The sequence below is a fragment of the Gracilinanus agilis genome, chromosome 4 (assembly GCF_016433145.1).
Source record: "Gracilinanus agilis isolate LMUSP501 chromosome 4, AgileGrace, whole genome shotgun sequence".
Classification (NCBI taxonomy): Eukaryota; Metazoa; Chordata; class Mammalia; order Didelphimorphia; family Didelphidae; genus Gracilinanus; species Gracilinanus agilis.
The window spans coordinates 244,501,108-244,527,318 of NC_058133.1; the positions used below are offsets into that span (position 1 = coordinate 244,501,108).

General features: G+C 33.6%; 1 protein-coding gene across 1 annotated transcript in view; it reads right to left on the reverse strand.

Annotated features, from left to right (window-relative positions):
- FOXK2 (forkhead box K2) overlaps positions 1-26,020 on the reverse strand; it is a 65,337-nt gene extending 39,317 nt beyond the window's left edge. Inside the window, exons 1-9 of the mRNA XM_044675188.1 lie at positions 25,943-26,020; positions 24,497-24,585; positions 20,922-21,116; positions 11,571-11,718; positions 10,754-10,900; positions 5,151-5,344; positions 4,071-4,246; positions 2,448-2,744; positions 2,024-2,233 (exon numbers count right to left, since the gene is read on the reverse strand). Coding sequence (XP_044531123.1) covers positions 2,024-2,233; positions 2,448-2,744; positions 4,071-4,246; positions 5,151-5,344; positions 10,754-10,900; positions 11,571-11,718; positions 20,922-21,116; positions 24,497-24,585; positions 25,943-26,020 — 1,534 coding nt within the window. The remainder of the gene's footprint in view (positions 1-2,023; positions 2,234-2,447; positions 2,745-4,070; positions 4,247-5,150; positions 5,345-10,753; positions 10,901-11,570; positions 11,719-20,921; positions 21,117-24,496; positions 24,586-25,942) is intronic.
- Positions 26,021-26,211: the final 191 nt, after the last annotated feature.

The window sequence follows — 26,211 nt, forward strand, 5'->3', positions numbered from 1 at the left end:
CCAAGATTTTAAATACGGGCACTAGGTAAATATGTTGGTATCAATGTGAGAAACAATAGAGTTAGAGGGGGAAGAGATAATGACCTAAGGACATATAAAAAATATCAGGGGCAATTAGGTGGCTCAATGGATTGAGAGCCAGGTCTAGATATAGGAGGTCCTGGGTTCAAATATAACCTCAGATAGATGTGACCCTGGGCAAATCACCTAACCCCACTGCCTAGCAGCCATCACTACTCTTCTGACTTGGAACCAATACACAGTATTGATTCTAAGATGGAAGGTAAGGGTTTTAGGGGAAAAAAAAAAGTATCAGAAATTTGTTCTTTGTACTACATGCCTCTTATTAAGAAAGGAGTTCAAAAGGGAGTTTTTTTTCAGCAGGATCTCTATACCAATGCAACTACAAGTTTGAACCCCTGCTCTCAAAAAAAGATAATAATATTCATGTATTTCTGTAACTTTTCACCTTACCTCATTTTTACTAAATGAAAGTGGAATGTAGTTAGGTCTATGTGAGCCTATTAGTTAAGGTATAGTCTCTTTATAGAATTAACAAAGTAGAAAGAATCCCAGTTCCTGCTTATGTCACTATAAGATCTTGGGCAAGTCAACTTAATCTCTTTGTTCCTTAGTTTCCTCATCTATAAACTGAGGGTACTGGACTAGATTGCTCTCTATAATCTAGATATAAATCTACAATCCTTTATGAAATGGACTATATGAAAAGGTATCTAAAGGCAAGGGAAAACTGAGTTAACACTCTTTCCTTGGGTTCTTTGGGCCTGGAGAGGAAATGAGAACAGATATAGTTAAAAGTGCTTAGTCACTCAAACATATTTGTTGGGTGTATGAATAGTGGTCAGATCCTTAAGAGGAGGAGCAATAGACTAGGAAGTGATATAAGGAGGACTAAAGATTCTTCAGGATTCCATTTCTTTTGTAGTTCTAGGCTTCATGTATTTGCATTTGGTTTCTCCTTTCTCCTTAGCATTTTGATCTAACCCTAACTCAAATTTCATTTCCTAATCCTTCTTGGGTAAATTTGTGTTACAGTTAAATGTTATTTCCCTACCTATTGTTAACTTTGACCCATGGGGTGGGTACTCCAAAAATGGGTACTGCCTTTTTTCATAATCTTATCAATGTTGCTTTGCAGAGAATCGACTGAAGTAAAGAAGGCTGGCTAGAGATCAAGAAGTAGGCCCAAATTGCCTTGATTGGGCCAAAGAATCAAGAGATGTTATTATTCTAGTATACAGTGGCTAAGGAGGTTGGCTACTAAGGTGGTATAGAGCAGGTCAGGAAGGCTGACTAAGAGTTGGATAACTAATATATTTATTATGTCAAATCATCAGGTTCATATTTGTGATTCTAGTGTTATTCAGATCCATTCTAATAAGCTTATCTCCTTCTTTTTGTACCATCCCCTCTAAAGCCAAATACAGCGTTATTTATATAATAGATCTCAAAAGATACTAAATATATTTATTTACCCTGTAAACCATGTATTTTGCATTTTGTCTAGAAAATTTCATATCCAGGTTATCTAGAATAGACAAGATTTGTAGGAAATACTTTACACAAGACTAATACTGCCATCTTTTGGGTAAATTACAATCCTATCATTAATACTGTTTTATAGATTAAGCCAGATCAGGAAGAGAAAGTACAGAAATGTTTAAGAAATTATATATTGTCTTGAAAACTATGGTTTGGTCCTGGAATACAACCATGTTTACAAAAATGGGTGTATATATTTGGTAATCACAAAGTGTTAGAACTTTTCATATGATATATAAGTCTGTAAGAAATTAAGGGCAAATGACAACGATCCCCTTCCATGGTATGAAAAATGTGAATATTTTCTAAGAAGAACAATTTAAGTATAAGAATTGAGACCTACAATTCATGATTTCTGGGAAGCAATTCTCCTCAGTACTTTTCTCTTTATATAATATCTACCCACCCCTCCTTCCCCCATATTTATAGCTGAAGTAAACATTTCTTAGTGATTTCTTACCAGTGCTGACCTGTCCCTGGATTGCAGTGGTGACTGGTACTACATGTGTCCCATTTTGTGTTACAGTTTTTATTGGTAGCTGGTGTTGACCTAGAGGTGCCTGCTGCACTATGGTAACTGTCTGTAAAGGGGAGGTCTGTGATGTTTGAATGATCCGACTAGCAGCTCCAATTGTAGTGTGGCTAATAGCAGGAATAGGTTCTACTTTAACTGAAAGAAAACAATAAATGTTAATTGAAAACTCAAAAAACACCCACAACTTTCAAATAAGTACATACATTAGATGATATAGAATTATTTTAAAACTAGGTTATACTTAAGAGAAAATACAAGTTATAAGAGGTTAGTTTTAGCAACACTCCCCATTGTTTTCATTCCCCTAAACTTGAAAGGCTTTCTAAATATTACTTCTTTGGTTACTCACCTTTTACTTCTCTGTGGTCTCCATTTTCTTGTGGTTCTACCTTGGACTGGGTAACCACTGCAGCTTGTGTGACCACTGCTTGTCCAGCTACAGTGTAAGTGTTTGCTGGAGCTAATCCAGTCACATTTGTAACTGATACAGCTGGTATCTGATGAACAACATGAACCGTCTGTACTACAGGTTGCTGAGATGCTGAGGTGGTCACAGGTGTTGCAACAGTGTAGGTAACTGGTTTAATAGTCTGTGGTAGCTGCCGTTGTACAGTAATTAAAACTGGCTGGCTAGACAAAGGTGAACCTGATGAGATCAAATACATTGATCATATATTTGTAATTCTATTTTTATCAAGCATATTTCTCATCTAAAACATATGCTTTGAATTAAATAATTTTAAATTTTTTAAAAAGAGAAAAAGCACTGATTCCTATTAATTTGCAATAATTAAAATTAATGTTACAAATCTATTAGTTAATTGCTGTAAGGACTAAAATGTTGATTTTGCTCTCCATTTGCACTGTCTACAATCCTAGTTTTCTTTTTTCCATGAAAATAGAATGAGATACCTGCAAATAGAGGATGGAATTGAGAGTCACACTCAATTCATGTGAATAATCTTTTGCAACTGCAAGCAAAGCAGAATTAACAGGGAAAATCCAGGAAGATGGTTATAGAAAGTCTGTGCCAATCTTGTCTGTTTTAATTTTTACCATTAACACAGAAAATAGCACACTGACTTAAACCATCAAAGGAAGGAGGTAGAAACTCTCCTGGTTAAATGTCAGTAGATAAATCATTCTTAGCAGTTGCAACATAACATTAAAAAAAAAGAATTATAAATCAATTTCAGTATTATAATATTTAATTTTCAATAGACTAACTTAATTAGAAATATTGATTTATCAAGAAGTGCATGTTTCAAATGCTAACAGGAAACTAATTTAGAATTCTATGAAGAAATGAGGTTGAATAAATAAAAGATGGTAATTCAGATATATAATTAGCCACAGTTTTTCTAACCTTCTGGCCACTTTGATGCTCAACAATACCTTCTCCAAAAGATAATCCTTCTTCATAGTCATCAATAACACTATTGATTTCCAAGACCTTTGAATTAATAAATCACAATGAATAGCTTGGATACTTTTTGGAACTTTAGAGAACTATAAGTGATCCTATAATTTATAGTAGTTTAGTAAATGTCTTGAATACTTTTGAAATGTTTTGTTTCTCCTCAGTTGTGAGAGGTTTTAAAAATTCTTTACAAAAACTTTTCTTCTACTATTTGATTATATAAATGAGAGGTAATTAAGTGTTAGAGCAAGAAAGAGACAAATGTCATCCATTCTTAGCCCCTAAATTAATACAGATTGAGAAATATGGCTATCAGCAATGATAATGGTTTTTTAAAGGCCTATGAAATCTTATCTAAGTATCAGTCATCAAGAATTAGGTTTTCTATAGCTTCAGAACAACTTTACTTCTTGGTAAGATTTTGTGACTTACAATATTTATTCTTTGATAATACCCCAAAAATGTGTCTATCAGATGAGTATTAGGCAATTTGAATGTGATCTAACACTATTCCCCCAATAACGTTTAATACATTTCTTTCTTATTTCTCACCTGGTGCACTCTGGGCAAACCGAGCTTCCTGTATTACTGCTAGTTTAGGTTGTAGAGCACTAGGTTCTGGATCCATAGGGACTGGAGAACCTTCCCTTGACAAACTCTCAGGGGTTTGTACTCCACTGGAGTGAGCAGACAACACTCCAGAATGATTAGGAGAAGCTGGAGCACTTCTGTATTTCCAAAAGAAAAGAAAAGAAAAAAGAATAAAAGAAAGAAGCATCTAGTAGTTTTAAAGTAACTTAAAAGCTGCCTTGTCTTTTTAACTTGCAATATGTGTACTTTGCAGAAAGGGGCATCATTTGTCTTCTGCCAACCGACTAAAAGATTCTAGTGATTCTTATTTTCTATGGAACCTTTGTTAACTTAGATGTAGATTCAGAAGGAGACTGGATAAAGTCTACAAAAGAGACCAATTTGATGTCTGGTGGCATTTCTCCTCCATACTCAGTGCAGGCCAAGTGGTCCATGGAACAGTATTAGCTGCTTGCTCTAAAAAGAAAGAATCATTATGAGCAGCTCTAACTAATACAGTAAGACAATAGGCGGCCAGAAGTAGTAGTAGTACAGAGGGGCCTTAAGATTTAAATCGTGGTCATTTCGTTCCATTTTATAAAACAAATCATTTATCAATGAAGTAAAAAATGTGTACATTTTTTCAATTAATTAAGATACTCAAAATAAAACTTTATGAATTAACAATATGCAGAGAGTTTTAAGTATTAGTTTAAAATATTCTTTTATAACCTAACAATTTCAATTACTTCTGTTGCTCAAATTTATAGCTTACTAATAACACTGAGAATATGAAATGAAAAACAAGTTCAATGAAGTAGGTTAATCAATACTTGTAATTTTAATTTCAACTAAAACTTAAGATAAAGACTGAAAATGCTTTCGGCCACTAGATACATCATACCATCTAATATTTTAACCCATTTTCTTTTTGTATCCCCTTCCCAACATTTAGTCATAAATGCATTTGGTGTTTTCCTTATTTCCAAAAGGAAATTTAATTACATCAAAGGTAATTACTAAAAATTAAGTGAATTCTTTTTGTTCATCTTTTGTCCTTACCTAGAAGAGAGCGGTCCCAGAGGGGTTCTAAAGCAAGGTACTCCCCTAGGCCTTCTTTTCCTAAAAGCCTGCTCTATTAATTTGCTTTCAGAGGCAGGGTCTATCCTCCAGAATGAGCCTTTGCCTGGTTCTTCCTGGGAACGTGGTACTTTGATGAAATAACGATTCAGAGAGAGATTGTGGCGAATTGAATTCTATGGAACATAAAAAAATACGTAGAATTCATATATTTCTTTACTAAGAAGTTAAAATGTGGCCTAAGTCTCTAGCTTCTGTGGGTATCAGGGAAGGAAGAGCTTTGGAAACAGCTTTGGACAAGTTCTGAAGTCGTTTCTAGTGCTCAGCAGCTGCTAGGTTAAACAATCATTTAACTCCCCTGAGCCAGGAAGATAATGGCCACAACAAAAGGCTTAAAGGAGGAAAGAATACAGTATAGAGAATAAAATGGAGAAACGAGAGCAGAAGTCTGTACAAAACATGGATACGTTTATACAATTTTCAAATGGGAAACTTTTCATTTAAAACTCCTTAAGATATTGAAAACAGGACTATGACTTGATAGCAGGCATGTATTAAATTGTTTTGGTGACTTTACAGTTAACCTTTCCCTGATTGGAGAGAAACAAAACTGAAAAAAGTCAATCTTTAAGACAACAACAAAGAAACAACTTTTCCAAGTTTTAGTTGCCCTGGGCAATGACAATAAAATTAACCCAGTACACAAATTTTGGCCAAATAGCCAAGGAGGAATTAAGTAACTTCAGTCATGATTATTAACATTTACATTACATTAACATATACTAACATTTCCTTATGTTAGTATATAGTATATCATGCTTTTCAAAGCCCTTCTTCCATATGTTATTTTATTTGATTCTCACAACAATCTTGTGATGTAGATATTTCCTGATTCCTAACCGAAGCCATTCTTTGTGACAGTACACCAGTCTTAAGTTAGCAGTTAATGGAATGCTTATTTAGTTATATAAGCAAGACAGCACTTCTCATTGAAACATGGAATTTATTTTGAAATCTACTAAAAGTGGAAGATTATTATTATATGTTTGATAATTAGACCAAATCAAAATAGGTACTATAATTTAAGCCAATAATTAAAATTTAAAAGTAAGTTTTTCTGCCAAAGAAATGAATAACTATTAAGAAAATTTCTATGCCTCTCCAAAGCCCTTTCTTAAATTTTCTAATTTGGGGAGGAATATTTCCAGGACCACAGACATATTTGTGACTTTATGTATTCATTCAATAAACCCCTGACCACGTAATTCCATTAGAAAGATTGTAGACTGTTCCAGGAGGCTCAGAAGTTAAAATTTTATTATACCAAAGATTAATCTAAGTAGGCAAGATGACAATTTGGTTGATATCTTATATTGTCTTAGTGCTTTTAATAAACTGCTTTGTTTTACCTGCCAAAAACTGCAATGGGAGATAAGCTTATATCAAAAGTATTTTTGTCTCTGTGATCTTAGAGTAGAGTAGAATAACATTTTTAGAAGCCCTTGAAGCAAAACCTGATAATATTCAGTACATAATTGTGAACTGCTTAATCTATATCACATTCTTTGCCTTATTCTCAGTTCTATTTTAAAAACAGTCTATTTTGTATAAGTGTTAGAGCACAGACTGAGGCATGACTCACTCTATATTCAGACCACTGGACCACACTGCAAAATGGTATTAAACAATGCACAGAATTATACTGATAACCACATAATTAAGGCACAAATTGCAATGAGAGATTTGAAGTAAAACAATCTAAATATTGTTAGAAGGATAAAAGAAAATTATTACAACTGAAATCAAGAAGCAGGTACAAAATATTATTTACCATAGTTAAGTTTTAAATGTCACTCATCATTATTCACATCATTTATAGGAAGAAATGAAACTAGTTCTTAAAACCAGAGTAAGTGCTGTTGTCGCTTCAAAAATGAATGCAACTGAACTTATATTTTTATTCTGGGAGCATAGTTTCCCTCTTTACTTCAAAAAATGCTAGTTACCTACATGTCCTAGGAAAAATAAAGCCAAATACACAGATATATTTCAGTCATGAGGCTAGGAAAAATAACAAAGCAATGCAAATATCCAATATTAAGAAAACAAAAAGAGTAATTATATTTTTTAAGTTATGTGATGGCCTTGCAAGTTAGTCACACTCAAGATTAATATTTCTCTATTACTTCTGGGTGATAAAATTGCATTGATTAAAAAAAATTAAACTACCTAGAAATAATTTGGAGTACTAAGCAAATTAATGTACTTACATTAAAACCATTCCCACACCTATCTCAATATTACTTATCCTTAAAGGTCCAACTCAAGTCTCACTTCCTCCAAGAGGTCTTCCTGGCTCTTTCCAATTCACAATGAAATCTCTTTTGCTAATTCATAGTAATTATCTGGAATACTCATTTCATTCTTTATTTACTTTATAAATCTTAGACATAGAGCTATACATAGAATATATGTATGTATTAGTATTATTATTTCTACTTTTCAAGTTCATATGTACAGAGAAGTTATAGTTCTTTGAATCCTGTACAAAACCTCACAGTGCATAATACAACACCTGAAAAATCTTTATAACTTTGGTTTTCATAAAAGATTAGGAACCAAAAAAATATTTTGATTAAGTTTAGAACAAACTACACATCAGGAACAAGCTAACGTGTATTACATGCTGTCTTCTTCTTTTTTTTTTTTTTTTAACCCTTGTACTTCGATGTATTGTCTCATAGGTGGAAGAGTGGTAAGGGTGGGCAATGGGGGTCAAGTGACTTGCCCAGGGTCACACAGCTGGGAAGTGGCTGAGGCCGGGTTTGAACCTAGGACCTCCTGTCTCTAGGCCTGACTCTCACTCCAGCTACCCAGCTGCCCCCTACATGCTGTCTTCTTAAGAAGGTGAAATAAATTTGGATTTCACCAGTTGATGTTTTTCCATAGTGGTGAATAACATATTGGATATAGGATAAGATATGGTGTTATTAAAAGACTATCAAAATGCAAAATGTACCATGATTTAAAAAATACTGCAAAGGGAAAGAAATATGCCTTATATACTAAAAGAATATCTGGAATCTTGAATTAAATCTTGGATAAACTCAGATGATGGATTTTCTTTATTTTTTTAAACCCTTACTATGTATTGGCTCCAAGGCAGAAGGTAAGGGCTAGGCCCCTAAATTATGCTTTGAAGTAAACTAATGATTTTATGACAGAGGAGAATTGGGGAAATATTTTAAGCATGGGGAAACCTGGAGCTTTAGTGCTATGCCAAATGTAAAATGTAAAAAAAATAAACTCAAACACTGATGAACACCATTTCTAGCAGGTAGATCCTCTCAAAGAGGTTAGTCCTCAGCTATAGGGCAAACATTTTATGAATAGAAAGAATGTTTATAAATTAAGCTGTCCTAAATAATGTATTGACAATATAGTAATGACAATTTAGCTTTCAATAAGTCAAGCTTCCAGTGAACTCAAACTTTCAGAAGACATCATGAACCTGAAAGTAAAAAAATCCTCTGTGAAATTATGAAAGTGTAGAAAAACTGAAGTTTTAAAGTCCACTTTATTCTACAGGGAAGGCCCTAAGTAGTCTATATACTTTAATATATTTTATTAAAAAACAAAACAAAACCCAACAAGCTTGGTTGTAAACAGTGTATATATATAATATATATATATATATATATATATATGTATAAGAGATAGAGAGAGCTAAGGGAATTGGGAATAACAAGAAAGAAAACAACAACAAAAAACCCCCCTAAAAACTGTTTATCATAAGAGTCCAAAAAAAAGGGTAACATTCAGTATGATGTTCTTTTGAATATAAAGGTGACAAAGAATGAGGTACGAAGATTCTAAGTACTCTAGCCAATTTTCTAAGAAGGTAAATTGCCAAGAAGTCTGATCTTCATCAAAGAGGGAATTTACTCATATAAGGAGCTTATACCAAAGAAATTACAAATCCAATTCAACTGATATTTATTAGTTATGTAACCAGTGGAAATCAAGCCTCAATGTCAAAATCTATAAAATAAGTATAATAATATACTTAAAAATAATACCTATCTTACAGGGTTGTTTTGAGGGCCAAATGACAATATTTTGCAAACTTTAATATATACATCAATGGCAATTTTGATTATTTTGTACTTAAATGTTTTAAATTCTTTTACCCTCTGTTTCAGCTGGGATATTATCTTACTTATCAGAAAGAGGCAATGTGGCATATAGAAAGCTAGTCAGGAAGATATAGGTTTGAAGGCTAATTTTGATACATATATATCAGCAATGTAACCCATATAAGATGACAGTGCCACAGGAAGTTCTAGAGAGTTGTTGATCAGTATCAATGGAATCAATCAGAATTAGTGGAAGATGTCTGCATTGTGAGTTCTCTCCATGAATTAAAGCACACATTTGGGCCAAAAACCTCATAAAACTACCCACAAAAGGAAAAAAAAAAGAACAAGGAAGTTAATCTACAGAATACTTATAAAGTTTCAAATAAACTGACATTCAAATAGTTACTCTCCCCCCAACCTGATATTTTATATACTTAAAAACCTGTTTGTACTATTAAAATAAAAAAGCTTGAGAATTCACTTTGAAGACAATTCAAGAGCTATCAAACTTGAAATTTTATAACTTTTTGGAACTTTCTATGGCACAGAAATATTGATCCCCACAGGTAAAGAAAGGATAAACACTATCTAAATCTTTTACAGAAGATGTTAAAAAAACCCACCAATAGGATTTTTGATACATCTTTTCTTTATTTTCATCAGAAAAAATATCAGGTGATAATACGAGAAATGAAAGGATGATTTTCCCAAAGGTACGATTCCCATCTTGTGGGGTTTTAGGAGACTGCATAAGTCAGTTTTTATTTTTATTTTGTATACACATTTATTTTAACTCTTAACAGTGAAATTCATTTAACCAGAACATCTATTTTCTATATCAACTGTTACCAAATAACTCAGTACATATAATTACATAATAATTCATTAAATATTAGGCATTTTATAATAGATCTGCATTTATTTGAAAAGTTTCTATTTTAGACTTGTCCATTCCCATTAATCTGAATTAGTGACATTTAAAAATATAAACCAGATCTGTTTCTGCAAATATAATAAACAGAAAAATAAGTTATCAGTATCAAGGAACAAAAAATTAAAACAATGACTACTAAATCTATACAAAGTAGGGTAATAAGAATGAAATCTGTTCTCAGCATGCAGACATTAAGACAATCTTAGAAATATACACATTAAACTATGGGAGAAGATGTTGAGTTAAGATGGCAGAAAAACACTGAAGTGGTAATGACATTCAAGTTTCATCTTTTCCTTCAGAGATAAAACTTGAGCTAATATATTATGTTGTCTCTGGTAATACTATCAGTTACTATTACTGCCCAAGGAATTGTATCTCAATTTTGAAAAGAAAACACAAACAAAACTCCCCTTTATGAATTCTAAACAAAGGCAGATTAATTTTTATATTATTTACAACACAGTAACATTTTTTCTATTATCAAAGTAAGGAAACAAAGTCAAATTTACCTGCCAGCCTTTATCTGCTGTCCTGTAGTATGGATAATTTTTAGTTATGTGGGTATAAATTCCATTTAATGTAAGCTGCTTATCAGGAGCCATTGTAATTGCTTGGACTATTAATTGTGCATAGGAATAAGGAGGCTTCGAATCATCCTGGTATTTAAAAACAACAATGACAATAATGACCAACTTTAAAGACTGAAGACAGAATAGAGATGTACACATATTTTTTATTGTTTAACAATATAGTATTCTCGACAATGATATTCAAAGGTGGCAGGTGGGGTGAAGTACGGTGAAGGAAGGGAACTTAAAAGCCAAATGGAAAAAACTTCCAATCCATCTAAGGGAAAAAAATGAGTAAAATTGGATAAGCTCAATAATAACATTAATCTATGTTTAATCTAATCAACTCAGAAACCTGTGTGTACATATGAATAACATATACACACAGGAATATATAATACAAAAGAGAAAATACTGTCTAGTTCTAAAAGACCACTTATAACTAAAAATATTAGTCCAAAATAGCCATAATAAAGCTAGCTTTTACATAAGATTTTCAAGTTTGCAAAGCAGTTTACATGTTATCTCATTTGGTTTTCGTAACTGTCAGTAAAGTGGTATTATCACTGTTTTATAGAACAGGACACTGAGACTGAGAAGGGTTAGATAACTTGCCCAAACTCAGGCCACATTTGAACTTAGGTCTTTCTCATTATGAATCTGGCACTCTACTCACCATACCACCTAGTCACCTACTATGATATGGAAAGAAAAGTTATCTTTTATAGCTACATCTGGTTCTGATGCTAATACTTACCTTTGGGCTATCTCCACCTGAAGCTTCTTTGTCATTTTCTGACTGTGAATTATCAGCCATTAAATGTAGGTCAGTGGGTAGCACACGACCCATTTTGTACCCTGAAGAGCCTGCCCCCCTGGGACTAGATGGGCAGGAGTTTGCAGCACTACAGATGAGAAAAATAGATTCCTGTTATTTTGTTAAATAATAGATCTCATTGTGTTTAAGCAGTTGTCTTTGTCAGGAAAATCTATAAATTTTAATTCTGAAATTAAAGGCTTGTCAATATTTCCTTTGGAAAATGTGATCTTTACCAATATTTTTTGAAATTTAGGATTATAAAGAAGAATTAAATTACACTGAAGTTTCAGTTTTCTACTTATTCTCTTGCTGAAAAAAGTTCTATAAAGTATTTTGCCAGAATAATCCAATTTCTCATAGAATTTGTTCACAACTCCAAGTCTAATTAATAGTAGACAATAACAAAAACATATAATTTGTAAATGGTCCACACTAAAAGAAATTATACTCAGAATTTTAAAGTAAATATCCTTTTCATTCTTATCCCTATGGAAACTATACTGGTGCCCTGCTTTTTTTTTCTTTTTGTAAATGAAAAAAACGATCATATTCTATTTGTATTTTTCTTTAAACAATCCACAAAATAATTTTATTAGTTTAAATTTAATTCAAATAAAATTAAATGATTGTAATTTGTAACACAAACATCTTAAATATGCAATAAAAAGAATACAAAAAATTTATTGGTAATATTCTTCATAATTTCCATACTATAAAATCCAATTTGCAAAATAATAGGTTTTTTACTCAAATTTTCTTAGTGTAGCAACATATTAAAAACCTTTTTAGTTTTTCTACTAATATTTTTCTGCTTTAAAAAGGTCTTTACAAAATCCTTGAAAAAGCAAGCCTCTTGTCAAAAACAAAAAGCGTTTTCCTAGGGAAAGGGATTAAGGATGGTACCCAACCTTTTAACAAAAAATTAATTCTTTTCAGTGCCTCCTCACCCACCTGAAGTGATTGCACCCTTCTTCATACTGATATTAATATCTATCGAGGATACTGATAGCTATCACAGAGAAGAGGTCCCTTTGTTGACTCCAGGAGTGAGGGAAGTGGTCCAGGAGGGAATGGGATGGTTACTGACTATTCTGGAATATTAACACAAAACTGTATTTTACATATTGTGATCTTTTCCTTATTCGATATTCCTATAAATGTTACTTGAGATCATCTTGGGGCAGAGAGTCATGTCAGAGAGTATCAGATACTATGCCAGTTTGGACACCTCTCTCCAAGCTAGAAATGCTTGGAAATTAGATTAAGTTTAAATTAAATAAAATTTGTTTCTGGCAGACTTGAGCCTAAAAATGCAGTATACAATATAAATATTTTTTTCTTTGACAAAAGCAATACTTTTTCTTTATAATAGTTACAGCAGAAAACCCAAGCTTACACAATCAAAGATGTCTGAACAATGGTATAATTTCTATCACTTTGATCAACTGGAGAATTCTTTATTAACTCATAGCCCACAGTTCGATTTCCTGGTTCAAATGCTTATTTCAATGTATCAAAAAAAGTCTATTAACCATTCTTTTTCAGATAAGAGTAATACCAATTTGTCCAAGGCAAATCAGTTCATTTGTCATTAGAAAACATTTATTTAAAATAAAATGAGAATTGGTTCTATAATCAAGTGAATAGTAAATAAAATGAAAAGATATTTATTAAGTGATTATCATGTGCCAGGTACTGTGCTAAGGGGCTGGGAATACAAGCAGAAAGAGTGTTCTGCCCTCTAGGAGCTTACATTCTAATAGGAGAAGACAATATATAAAATGAATTCTATAGCCTGAGATTGCATTAACTTTTTTGGCTATCATGTCACATTGAAATTGAGCTTGCAGCTAACTAAAAACTCTAGGTCATTTTTTCAGACAAACATCAGTCATGATTCCCTAACCTTGCACTTGTGAAGATTTTTTTTTTTAAAGACTAAAGGACGATTTTTCATCGTGTTATATTAGGTGTAATGTTCTAGCTTGCCAAGATCTTTCAGCATTTTGACTTGTCATCCAATATGTTATCCCACTTGGCTTTGTGCTAACTGCAAATCTGATAAGCATACCATCTATGTTATCTAAGATGCTGATAAAAAAATAATAAATAGCAGAGAGTCAAACAGACTGCTGGGCATTCTACTAGAGACCACCTTCTTGACTGAAGTAAAGTAAATGATTACTCTTGAGGTCTGGACATTCAACCAATACTGAATCCCCCTAACTGCTTATGTTTACACCTTTTCTATCAGAAGTTGGTAAAATCTGTTAAAAAAATATAAATCTATATGTATTTATATCCCTAGTACATAACAATATTGTCTTACACATAAAAAATTCTATCCCTATACTTTGTGGGATTTTTAGCATAAAAGAATGCTATATGTTATCAAAGGCTTTTTCTGTGACTATTGAGATAAGCATGTAATTCTGGATATTTGTAATGTGATTATGTTGATTTTTACCCCCAAAGTAGTATACATTTAAACCATTCTTGCAGCTCTGGTAAAAATCCTACTTGGTCAAAATGAATGACTCATTGGATAAATTTTCGTAACCCGACAGAATTTTGTTTAAAATTTGAGTCAATATTCATGAATGATATCAATCTATGATTGTAAAACCCTTTGTATTTTACCTTTTTCTTAGTTTACATATCAAGACTATATTTCTTTCATATAATGTTTCTGGTAGGATACTTTCTCAATTTTTAAGAATGATTTGTGAAGTATTGGTAATAATTACACATAAGAAAAAATTTAAATTATTTGTTAAACTGAAGCAAATATACTAAATAAAATCAACTTCTGACAAACTATGTGACTTTATAATAAAACATTATGGAATTAATGTCATAAAATTAGAACTGAAACTTTCCACCTTTGTTAGACATCACAATTTCTTTATCTTTATATTTAAATGACATTAAATGGATATAGCTATGAACAAGTTAGTTTCTGAATGTTAATAGCAAAATTCTTTAAAGCTGATTTATACATTGAAACAATTTCTCTTAATATATGTGAGTCACAAACCATGATATTCAGTGAATACATTTGTTAAAGTACTGCTTGTAGTTCCACTGTGAAAAATAATCATATGCTCATTTAAAGAAAATTCTAAGCCTGTGAAGCGGGTGGAATGTTTCTGGGAAATACAGCACTATAAAACAAACATAACTGTGTAAATTGAAGCACATCATCATTATTAACAAGACAAGAAGATTGACTAGAAATGGAATAAGAATTTAACTCAAACAAATAAATGATTACAGATGCCAAATCAGTTGGTCCCTTACCACTTCCAGTTCCCTCTCCCCTCTCACTTTTGAACTCTAACAAAATGGATAGAGTACCCAAGCCAATCTATTACTCTACAAATACTACAGAAAAAAAAATTATTTCAACAGTAGAATATACTAGTATTCCTCTTACTCTTTTTATTGAATGTAATTGTAAATTACAGTTGAAATTCTGAATAGTGATTTTTATTATCAAAAACTGGTACTTATTGCAGGAAAAAAAGCACATTATATTAAAAAGCATTTTATCAGAAATACAAATAGAACTCTGCTGTTCTGACATTTATCCCTCAACTACTCTGCACTAATAATATAAAACAATAACAAGAATATAAAAATTCATTTCTACTTTTCATAATTCATTATAGATACATACTTTCTTTTCCAGAGCAGATCTTATATGCCTTTAAACTCTTAATAAGATTAGAAGGCTATCTGTGAATATTCATTACTGATGCAGTAAGAACAACAGATTAGGAAAACACTTTGTAATACCAAGGGAAACCTAAACTATTAAAAATGTAGTAGACATTATAGATCATAAAGGGCTCTTATTTCTGTATTTGTATTCCAGCATTTAGCAGAGTGATTTGTACATAGTAAACATTTAATAACACTTTACTTATTTATTCATTTATCATTAATTCAAAGATTAAAGAGGTAGACCTTATCATATAGTCCAACACCCTCATTTTTAAAATCAGGAAACCGAGGCCCAGGGAGGTTAAATGGCTTGGCTAAGTCACACAAAGGTAAGTGTCAGTAGTGGGATTTGAATCCAGGTTCTCTGGCTCTACGGCCAGTGCTCTCTGCCTCATACCTCAGAATCAATTATTACCAAAGTGAGGTCTTGAAAAATATACTTATTGATCTTGAGGACACTACTTAAAAAAACAAACCCCAACAAACTCACCTTTTTTACTCCCTAGTATCTGACTTTTTCAACAGACTTCTAGCTTATAGAAAAATGCTAAGTCAGAGTAACATATGATGTTTGAAAATAATACTAATAGCGTGAACATAAGCAAAGAAGAAAAAGGCAGGGTTGAAACTTGCCTGATTCCTATTACAAGCTCTTAAGTTCTTCATTCTCCATATTACAGAGTAAAAGAAATGATCTAAAGCAGGGCTGTCAAACTCAAATAGAAGTGGATCCCTGTGAACAGCATTTTGACTTAAAAAACAAAAAAATTAACGTTATCTCTCTTACCTCACCTTTTCTTCCCTTCTCCAGACTCCCATACCACCCCACATCCCTCCTCCCTCTCAGCTGAGGACTTTGCCTTTTTAGGTTACTGAGAAAATTGAGGCCATTTAATGCCATCTCCCTCTACTCCCTTTCTCTTCACCTCAAAACCTCTTAATATCATCCCAAATTCTCACCTCCTTATCCCCAGACTCTGATAAAAAGGTAGCCATTCTTATCAAATCTTATCATATCTTATTCAACCCCTCTATATGCATGAATGATCCCATCTCCTCTGGTCTTTTCCAGGAAAATGCTACAACCTCAGTTATGCTGTTTCTCTTCCAGATCTTTAACCTCTCCTCTATTGCCTTCGAACATGCCCTGATCACCCAACCATAAAAAATTTTGACTATGCTTTACCATCACAAGCTTCTGAACTATAACTATAGAACCCCCTTTCTTAAACTCCTTAAAAAAAGCTGTCCACACTTGCTACCTCTTATTCTCTCATTTGTTTTTCAACCCTTTGCAATCTGACTTCTGACTATCACTCAAATGAAATTACTCTCTAGAAAGTTATTATATCTGATGATCTTTTCTTAGCCCTTATTCTTCTCAACTAATATGTGTCTCATCTTCTCATCTTTTGCATCTGACATTGCTGACCACCCTCCTTTCTGGGTTTTCATGACACTGCAGTCTCCTGGTTCATCTCCTTAACAATTAAGTATTCTCCAACATCCTGTCACAGGCTCTCTCAGTTTCTTTTTATATCTTCTCTTACTGGTACTCTCATCAGCTCCCATAAGTTTATTTACCATCTTTAGGTAAGTGACTCATACATATGTATCCAGGCTTTGTTTTTCCTTTAAGTTTTGGTATCATATCACTCAATTCGAACCTTCTACACTTCCAAAGTTTCCTATTCCTGTCAAAGGTACCCCTATCCTTCTAGTTACTCAAGTTGATAATATCAACACTATTCTCAAACAAAGATTCTTTCTCACTTCATATAACCAATGAGTTGCTAAATCTTGCCATTTCTACAATCACAACACTCACCCCCACACCATAGTTTAAGCCCTCATTACTTCTCACCTATATTATTGCAAAAGCTTCCTATTTGGTCTCCCTACCTCATATCTCTCCCTATCCAATCTATACACTGCAGTCACAGTGATTTAACTTAAAAAGAGATGTGACCATGCTACTACTATATTTAACCAACTTAAATAGCACTTCATTATCTCCTTTCACTTTTAATGCCCATTTCAACCTGGTCCCAATATACTTTTCCCACCTCAATGGACATTATTATCTTGCCTGCACTCTACATTTTAAACAAATTGGCCTGTTCTCTGCTTCTCAAATATGATGTTCAAATACCCATCCCTGTCCCTATAATGCATACCTTCATTGTACATCATGACATTTCTCTTTTTCCTTCAAGATTTACTTTAAGCACCATCCTTCTTCTTCTTCTTTTTCTTCTTCTCCTCCTTCTTCTCCTTCTTCTTTTTAAAAAACCCTTACCTTCCATCTTGAAATCAGTACTGTGTATTGGTTCCAAGGTGGAAGAGTGGTAAGAGCTAGGCAATGGGGGTCAAGTGACTTGCCCAGGGTCACACAGCTAGGAAGTGTCTGAGGCCAGATTTGAACCCAGGAGCTCCTATTTCTAGGCCTGGCTCTCAATCCACTGAGCCACCTAGCTGCTCCCTAAGCACCATTCTTCTACATGAAGTTTTTCCTGATCCCCCAAACTCAAGTGTTAGTAACTTTTCTTCCAAATTATCTTATATTTAATTCCTTCGTATTTACTATGATTCTCTTTAATATTTATTCTACAATTACTTAAATGTGTATTTGTTAAGAATGTAAACTCTTTGGGCAATAAGTGCTATTTCATTTTTTTTGTATTTGTTTTTCTAGTACCTGGTAGATAGTAGAAGCATAATAAATGCTTGTTGATTGACTGACCTAATCAATAAGACAAAAAATTGAACATCATTAAGATTATCTGAAATATGGACTTATAGAAATTAAAAATAAACCATGTCCTAAGCATATATAGACCCTTAAGGTATTAGCTAATTTTACACACACACATGAAATCATTAGGAATATATTAAAAACTAAGTTTTGTTGCTGAATATGATATATCTATAAATATTCTCTTTAAAAATTTGAAAAAACAATTTTTAAGCTGTCTAAAAATATTTCAAATTAAGAGTTTTTGTAAGCTTTGAAGCCATTTGCCAAAAGTACAAAATGCAATTAACTTCTAATTATAGGCATAACTCGGAGATACTTCAGGTTTGGTCCCAGACCACCACAATAAAGTAAATTTTGCAATAGTCACAAGAATTTTTAAAATTTCTCAGTGTATAAAAAGTTATGCTTGTACTATACTATTATTATGTATCACACTGTACTGTCTATTAAGTATTATGTCTTTAAAACATACATACCTTAATAAAAATACTTTATTGCTATAAAAAGCTAATTATCATTAGTCTTTTTTCCTGGTGGAGGGTCTTGACTTGCTGTTGATGGCTACTGATTGATCAGAGTGGTTGCTGAGGGGTGGTTGTGGCAATTTCTTAAAATAAGACAACAATAAAATTTGCCACACTAAGTGATTCTTCCTTTCCCTTCAACACTTAAGAGCTCATTGTAAGGTTATTAATTAGTCTAATTTCAGTATTGTTGTATCTGAGGGGATAGGGAGGCCCTAGGAGAGGGAAAGAAATGGGGAATGGCCAGTTGGTGGAGCAGTCAGAACGCATACATTTATTGATTAACTTTGCTTCCTTATATGATTGTGTGGTACATCAAAACAATTACAACAGTAACATCAAAAAAATCACTGATCACAGATCACCATAACAAATATGATAATAATGAGAAAGTCCTGAAATATTTCAAGAATTACTAAAATATAACAGAGACATGATGTGAGCGTATGCTGTTGGGAAAATAGTGCCAATAGGCTAGCTTGATGCAGAGTTGCCACAAAACCTTCAATTTGTAAAAAATGCAATAAGTACAAAGTGCCATAAAGTAAAGCACAATAAAATGAAGTATCCCTGTAGTTTGCAAAAATAAGTGATTGATTTTGGGGAAGAGTACAATTTATTACTAATTTTAAACAAAACCTTTATGTAACTGGTATATAGGACTGAGAAAGGAGTATCATGATCATGATTTAGTAATCATGGCCAATGATGTGTTTATTCTATTTGAATGTAAGTATCATTGAAAAGTATAATTTTTAGCTGATAGTCATTAAAATATCTAAATAATCAAATCTTTGAACCACTGTATTATGAAATGTTAATCCAAGTATTTTTAAAAAAATGAAATGAAATATATACTTACAAAATATCAATACAAAAATGACTAAAAAATATTGGCCTACAAAAGTGTAGTGTATAAGTTAAAGCAAAAAGGTTTAAAAAATAAAAACTATTATTTTAAAAATATTGTTTATTTCTTCTTTATCCTCCTAAACATGCATGCTAGTACACGTGTGTGTTTATAATTTATAAATAAACTTAAACATATAAATATATAAATTTATAAATAAACTTAAACCTATGGGGTAGGGGCATAGGCACAGTCTACCAAATAATATAGTAGATTTTTATTTTTGTTTAACTTGTTTTTGTGTTTCAACATGAACATACACACATATACATACCTCAAATGGCAAAGAAAACTATTTGTAACAAAATGAGTTGATAAAAGATGATATATAACAGAAGAAATACTGTATCAGAAATAAGGGGGCCAGTGTTTGAATTTGAATTCTGTTTGTACCACTTGCTACCCATGAAGTCTTGGAAAAATCAATAAGCATTTATCAAGTACCTACTAGGGGCAGCTGGGTGGCTCAGTGGATTGAGAGCCAGGCCTAGAGACTGGAGGTCCTAGGTTCAAGTCCGGCCTCGGACACTTCCAGCTGTGTGACCTTGGGCAAGTCACTTGACCCCTATTGCCCACCCTTACCACTCCTGGGCCAAGGACGGTCCCTAGCCCAGATGAAAAAGGAGGAGGGTTGGGCGTGGGGCTAGCAACCCCACCCTGTAAAAACTACATCTGCTAAAGAAACTGCAACCTAAAGTAGGGGCAGCTGGGTTAGCTCAGTGGATTGAGAGCCAGGCCTAGAGATGAAAGGTCCTAGGTTCTAGTCTGGGCTCAGACACTTCCCAGCTGGGTGCCCCTGAGCGACTGTGTGACCCATTGCCTACTGGTTGTGGCCCTATGCTCCTAGAATGGAGTCCCAGGATAAAAAAAAAAAAAAAAAAAAAAAAAAACCAAAAAAAAACTATGTTTTAGGATGAGTCCATTTACAATGTCTTGGCTTTAGTTTCCATCTCTGTAAAATGAGGAAGTTGGAACATATGACCTTAAAGTCACTTATAACTTTAATCTCTGATGTTGTGAAATCAGGATAAGCTAGGTTGAGTGTGAGATTTGACAAACAAACTGATCAAGCTATAAAAACATTTCTCTCTATGTACTACATATGTTCCTAGGTACTACAAATACTTAGGTTCTATGCAAAGCCTAAGGAATAGGAATTGGTTAGTTTCTGATATCTTTCTGATATATACTTAAGACTTATTTTTTTAAATGTAACATGCTTAATTGATGAGTTAAGCCAAATTCTTCCATTTCAATCAAAATATCATACTTCAAATAGTGACAGTTTAGCAAGTAAATTTCTATTGCTTTTATATTCATTTTATATTCAGTTTTATCGTACATATTTTTCAAGAAGCCTTATAATATACCTGATAGTTCCTGTGGGAGAAGGTAGAGGGCTGATTAGGTGAGCCATGTTGTCAGGAATGTTTATTGTTAAGGGAGTGATCTGAGGCTGCACAGGCTTAACTGGGGACTCTGGGGCCTCCTGTTTTTCTCTCTTCTCATTGGACAGTGCTGTGAATGTTATCTTGATGTTTGTGCTGGGAAATCTGAAGGTACATCTGAAAAATAAAAAAGAGAAAAACTTCTGCTTTTATTACTGTATGCAAACAACTGTAGAAGGGAAGACAACTGAACAAAACATTTTTAAAGAATATATAAAGACACTATTACCTGAGGGAAAATTAAGAAAATATTTTTTAAGTTCTTAAAAATACTGACATATACGTATTCTTTTAAACATAAAATAAGATTCACTACATTGTCATTATATTGTCAAACAAAATCTACCACTACGAAAGTCATATTCTATAGTCTTCTGCATAAAAACAGACATGTTTTGTGCCTTTGAAAAAGGAATGAAAATGTGAATTAGACAAATTAATGAGCATTCAAAATTATATTAAGTCACAAAACATGTATGACTTTAAAAATAAATGCTCAAAGACATTTAGCTCAGTAAATACATCTTTTGAGAGGTGGTATGACACCTTTTGAGAGGTAGATGGAATGGCATCAGAGGGTCAAGTTACTTAATCTCTCAGTACTTCAAGTAACTAACTCTTTCAGAAAAACAGTGAAGAGAATGAGATCTGCACAGGCATGAACTTGCCTCATCAAAGGCAAATAAAAAGTTCTTGCAAAATTAAAATAAAACAAAAAATCCAAACAAGAAAAAAAAGAAGTTATTCTACAGTGATATTTATTGCTTGCTGCTTGATGGTGATTAGGCACCATGCCCAAGGTTAGGAAGACCTGAATTCAAATCATGCTGTGAGCCTGGGGAAGTTACTTAACTTCTGTTTCCTCAACTATAATATAGGGATTATAATAGCACCAACCTCCTAGGGTTGTTATGAAGCTCAAATGAGGTAATATCTGTAAATTTTTGGCACAGTTCCTGGCATGAATCTATCCATTCACTTTATTTTGTTTTATTTCCCTTCCATACAATGAATGTTTGTGAAGATCTTTCTTATATCTCAAAATATTTAGAAAATGAATATAATAATCATTATCCCCCACATATGTTAAGAGTACTTTAACATGGAAAATCTTAGGGCTTCTTCCTTTATCATCCAGAATTTATATAGGATAGCATAAAATATAATATTTTTGTTAGTGATTTTTTTGAGGGGGAAACTTTACATTCATCCTCTTTTTTTCTTAATCAAATGAGAGCATTTGTTACTATAAAGTGAAAAAATGTATTAGTGAATTTAGTCATTTTGCCACAAGTCAGATACATCATGTTTTTAATATGACTCTACCTCTTAACAAGTTAAAATAAATAAAATTACTATCTTACAATATTTCATTAGAGGTGCTAAGCCCATCAGAAGTGCTAAATAACTAATCAACCTAATAAAAATATCTATAAATGAAATTCTAAGTAGGTTAATTTAGTAAGAGAAAGCTTATACCTTTTGGAAGAGGGCTGGCGATAAGTAGAAAAATCACTCTTTCCTGTTTGGTAATTGGCCAAATGTTGAGGTTACTTAGCCCAGAATTACTTTCAATGTTCCTCCCATGTTTCATTGAAATAAAGAATTAACTACATTGCTAAAATGAAACTCTAATGTAAAATATTTTATATGACTCCAGTCTGACAAAGTAAATAAAGGTATCCTGCAACAGGTACAAGAAAGAATACAATATTTTATGTAATGAAAAAAAAGTAGGTACTTTGCTATACATTGTGCTGAACATAAAAAAACAGTCCCTACCCTAAAGGTGTTTATATTCTAATGGAAAGTCAACATATATGCCTAGGTATACACATGATATATAAAGAGTGGATGGGAAGTAATATCAAAGGTGAAGTCACTAATATCTGTGGGAACTAAAAAAGGGCTCTTAAAGAAGGTAAGATTTGATCTAAATTTGAAAGATAAAAGGGAAAAACATAGATATGAAGAGGGAGAGGATCCTAGGAATGTGAAAGTTTAAAATCACAGAGATCATACGGGAAAGGGGGTATCAGATGAAAGCAACAGTAAGTAGAGAAATGTAGATAGATTAAAGTGTGCACAAAACAGAGTAAGTTTAAGAAGACAGAGAGGAATGAGACAAGTTATGATAAGCCATAAATGAAAAAATTTTTAAAAAGTGATCAATGCAACATAATTGACTTACACTCATGCCCTCTGTCTTGTGTAGATCCCTAATAATGATAAAGTCAATCCTTAGGAGTCTGAAGTACCACCTTTCCATACAGGAATGTAAACAGTTTAAACCAGTGATGGGCAAACTACGGGCCAGATGCAGCCCCCTGAAATGTTCTATCTGGCCGCACGACATTATTCCTAATATGACGAATATATTGTATCCTACTCATTACAACGAAACTTTGAAACAGAATGACAGATGAGCATTTCCTTTCCTTTGGCCCCCTCTTTAAAAAGTTTGCCCATCAATGGTTTAAACGAATTAAAGTTCTTTATGTTTCTCTTTCATTTTTACCTTTCTATGTTTCTCTTGAGTTTTCTGTTTGAATACTTCAAAGTCCTCTATTTTATTAAATATCTACATTTCTCCTGAAGGATTATACATTCTAAGACCTACTATGAATGGCTGAAAGTGAATATAAGTGAATGTCTGTTGACTCTCATACACACACACACACTCTCTCTCTCTCTCTCTCTCTCTCTCTCTCTCTCTCTCTCTCTCTCTCTCTCTCTCTCTCTCTCTCTCTCTCTCTCTCTCTCTTCCCTCCCTCCTGCCCTTTGGCTCAGCACTCTCTGGTCTCTCCTACCCTATGTGTAAATGGAATTAGCTCATCTTCATTCATTGTTAGACTCTAGCCATCAGAAATAATGTCACCTCACCTAACTTAGTGGGGAGTGGAGATTAGTTACCCACACATGACAATAAGTAACAAATCAAGAATGAGGGACTGTCCTCTGGGCAGTCCAAAACAGTGTTGAGGCTGCCATTTGTCCACTTGATAATGGAAGGTGGATGCAGTTGGCGTTTTGAACTTGGTATAGAAGGATCTCTGCTGAGATCTCAGGCGGCTTCCCTCTGAATTGTCATCTGGGTAAGTTAGGCTGATTTCCTTTCTCCTCTCTTGGCATTTCTGGAGGCTCTACCCTCAAGGAGGTCTCTCTTGCCTAATTGTAAAAGGCCTTGTGGCTAGTAGCCTTGTTTAATTAACCTCTGTGCTCCTTTAAATTCTCATCTGGTCCGGACCTCTGGTCCAGGCCAGAGTTTCTCTCTCTCTATTTCCCTACCTTCAACCTTCCTAATTGTAAATAAACTTCCATAAAAGCCACCCTGAATTGGGTCTATTTTAAATTTGGAATCGAGCTAATCAGATTCCTGGCGACCATACCTTAAATATCTAGTTTCCCCTCTTACACCTAACAACAACGATCACAAACCCTAAGAAAAGGAAAAATGGAAGCAGAAGAAACCACTGTGGGAATCAAACTTCTACTACAGGTAGCCTTCTAATGCTTTGTGGCTAGACTTCCAGTCTTCCATGAAGACACTGACAGCCCTCTTGAACTTCAGGAAGATCATGGATACCTGAAATCATAGAAAGTGAAACTACAGATGAGGGGGCTCTACTGTGTACTCAGTGTTGCTGGATAAGTTATTCTTGCTTGTAATCCTAGCTCTTTTGCCTTCTAGCTCTCTGCTCCTTTAAAGGAGAAGTTGCTAAATCTTGTGGGATCGTGACTGTGGCTCCACGGTATCTGAATTGTTTTTGGCTGCTTGTAATATTCTCTCCTTAACCTGAGAGCTCTGAAATTTGGCTTTAATATTCTTAGGAACTTTCATAGGTAATCAGTGGATACTTTCAAGTTCCATTTTATCCTTTGGACTTAAGATATCAGGAAAGTTTTCCTTGATAATTTCTTGAACTATAATGTCTAGCCTTTTTTTTTTTTAATCATGGCATTCAGGTAGTCCAATAATTCTTAAATTCTCTCTCCTGGGTCACTTTCCAGATTGGTTGTTTTGCCACTGAGATATTCCACATTTTATTCTATTTTTTTCATCTCTTTGTTTTATTGTTACTTGATGTCTTATGTAGTCATTATTTTTTTTCCATTTGAACAATGCTACTTTTTCAGAAGTTCTTTTCTTGAGTGAATTTTTGAGCCTCTTTTAGCATTAGTTCAATTCTGTTTTTAAGGTAATTTTTCTGGAATATTTTTTTGTTCTATTAACTTTTCATAGTTTTTCCTTACTACTCATTTCTTTTCCCAATTTTTTCTTCTACTACTCATCTCTTTCTTTAGTTCTTCTAGAAATTTTTTTGAATTATGTCCAATTAGCATTTTTTTTGAAGCTTTGAGTGTAGCTGTTTTCACTTTGTTGGCTTCTTCTGAGCTTTTCTGTCACTATTGTAACTTTATGGTCAAGTTCTCTTTTTTGGGTGGGGGGTGCTACTTGCACATTTTTCTAGCTTGTTTCTTTACTTACATTTTATGTTATAGCTGGGCTCTGCTCACCTAGGGGTGGGGAGGAATTGTTCCAAACTTCAGATTTTTTCATGCTATTGCTTTCAAGGCTAGTTCAGGAGGGTTTGCAAAGTGGTATGAGCTGGGGAGAGGTGTAGTCCCTACTCTTCTGGTCTGCCCTCTCCTTTTTACACAGGAAGGGTCCTTGCTATCCTACAGCCATAAGTACTAGCATAAGCACTCCTCTTGGTCCACCAGCTGTGACCAGATCCCTGTTCTCCTGCAAACAAGTGCTTACTGCACCCTTGGAACTACAACTAAGGCACTTGCTCCCTTGTGGCAGATCACTATTTGTCCTCTCTGCCCTGGAACTGTGACCAAGAACTAGATTTACCAAATAGTACCAGCTGCACTCAATTACAGGAAAGGGTGGCCAAAATCTCTTTCTGATTGAATTAGTTTTCTGATGCCCTTACTGTCTCTGGGCTGAGAGCTCCCAAAGCGGAGCAACTGCTGCCAAGGCCTATATTGGGGTTGCTGCTACAATATGCCATCACAAGTGCATGCTATAAACAGGTCTCCATCCCATTGTCAGTCACTTTTCCTCCCACTCTCTTAATTTGTCTTGAGTTGAAAAAATGTCTTACCCTGACCTTTTGTTGACTCTACTGCTCCAAAATTTGATCTGAGGTATTATTTTAAAGTTATTTGGAGGAGTGGGACAGTTCAGCTGGGCTATTGCCTA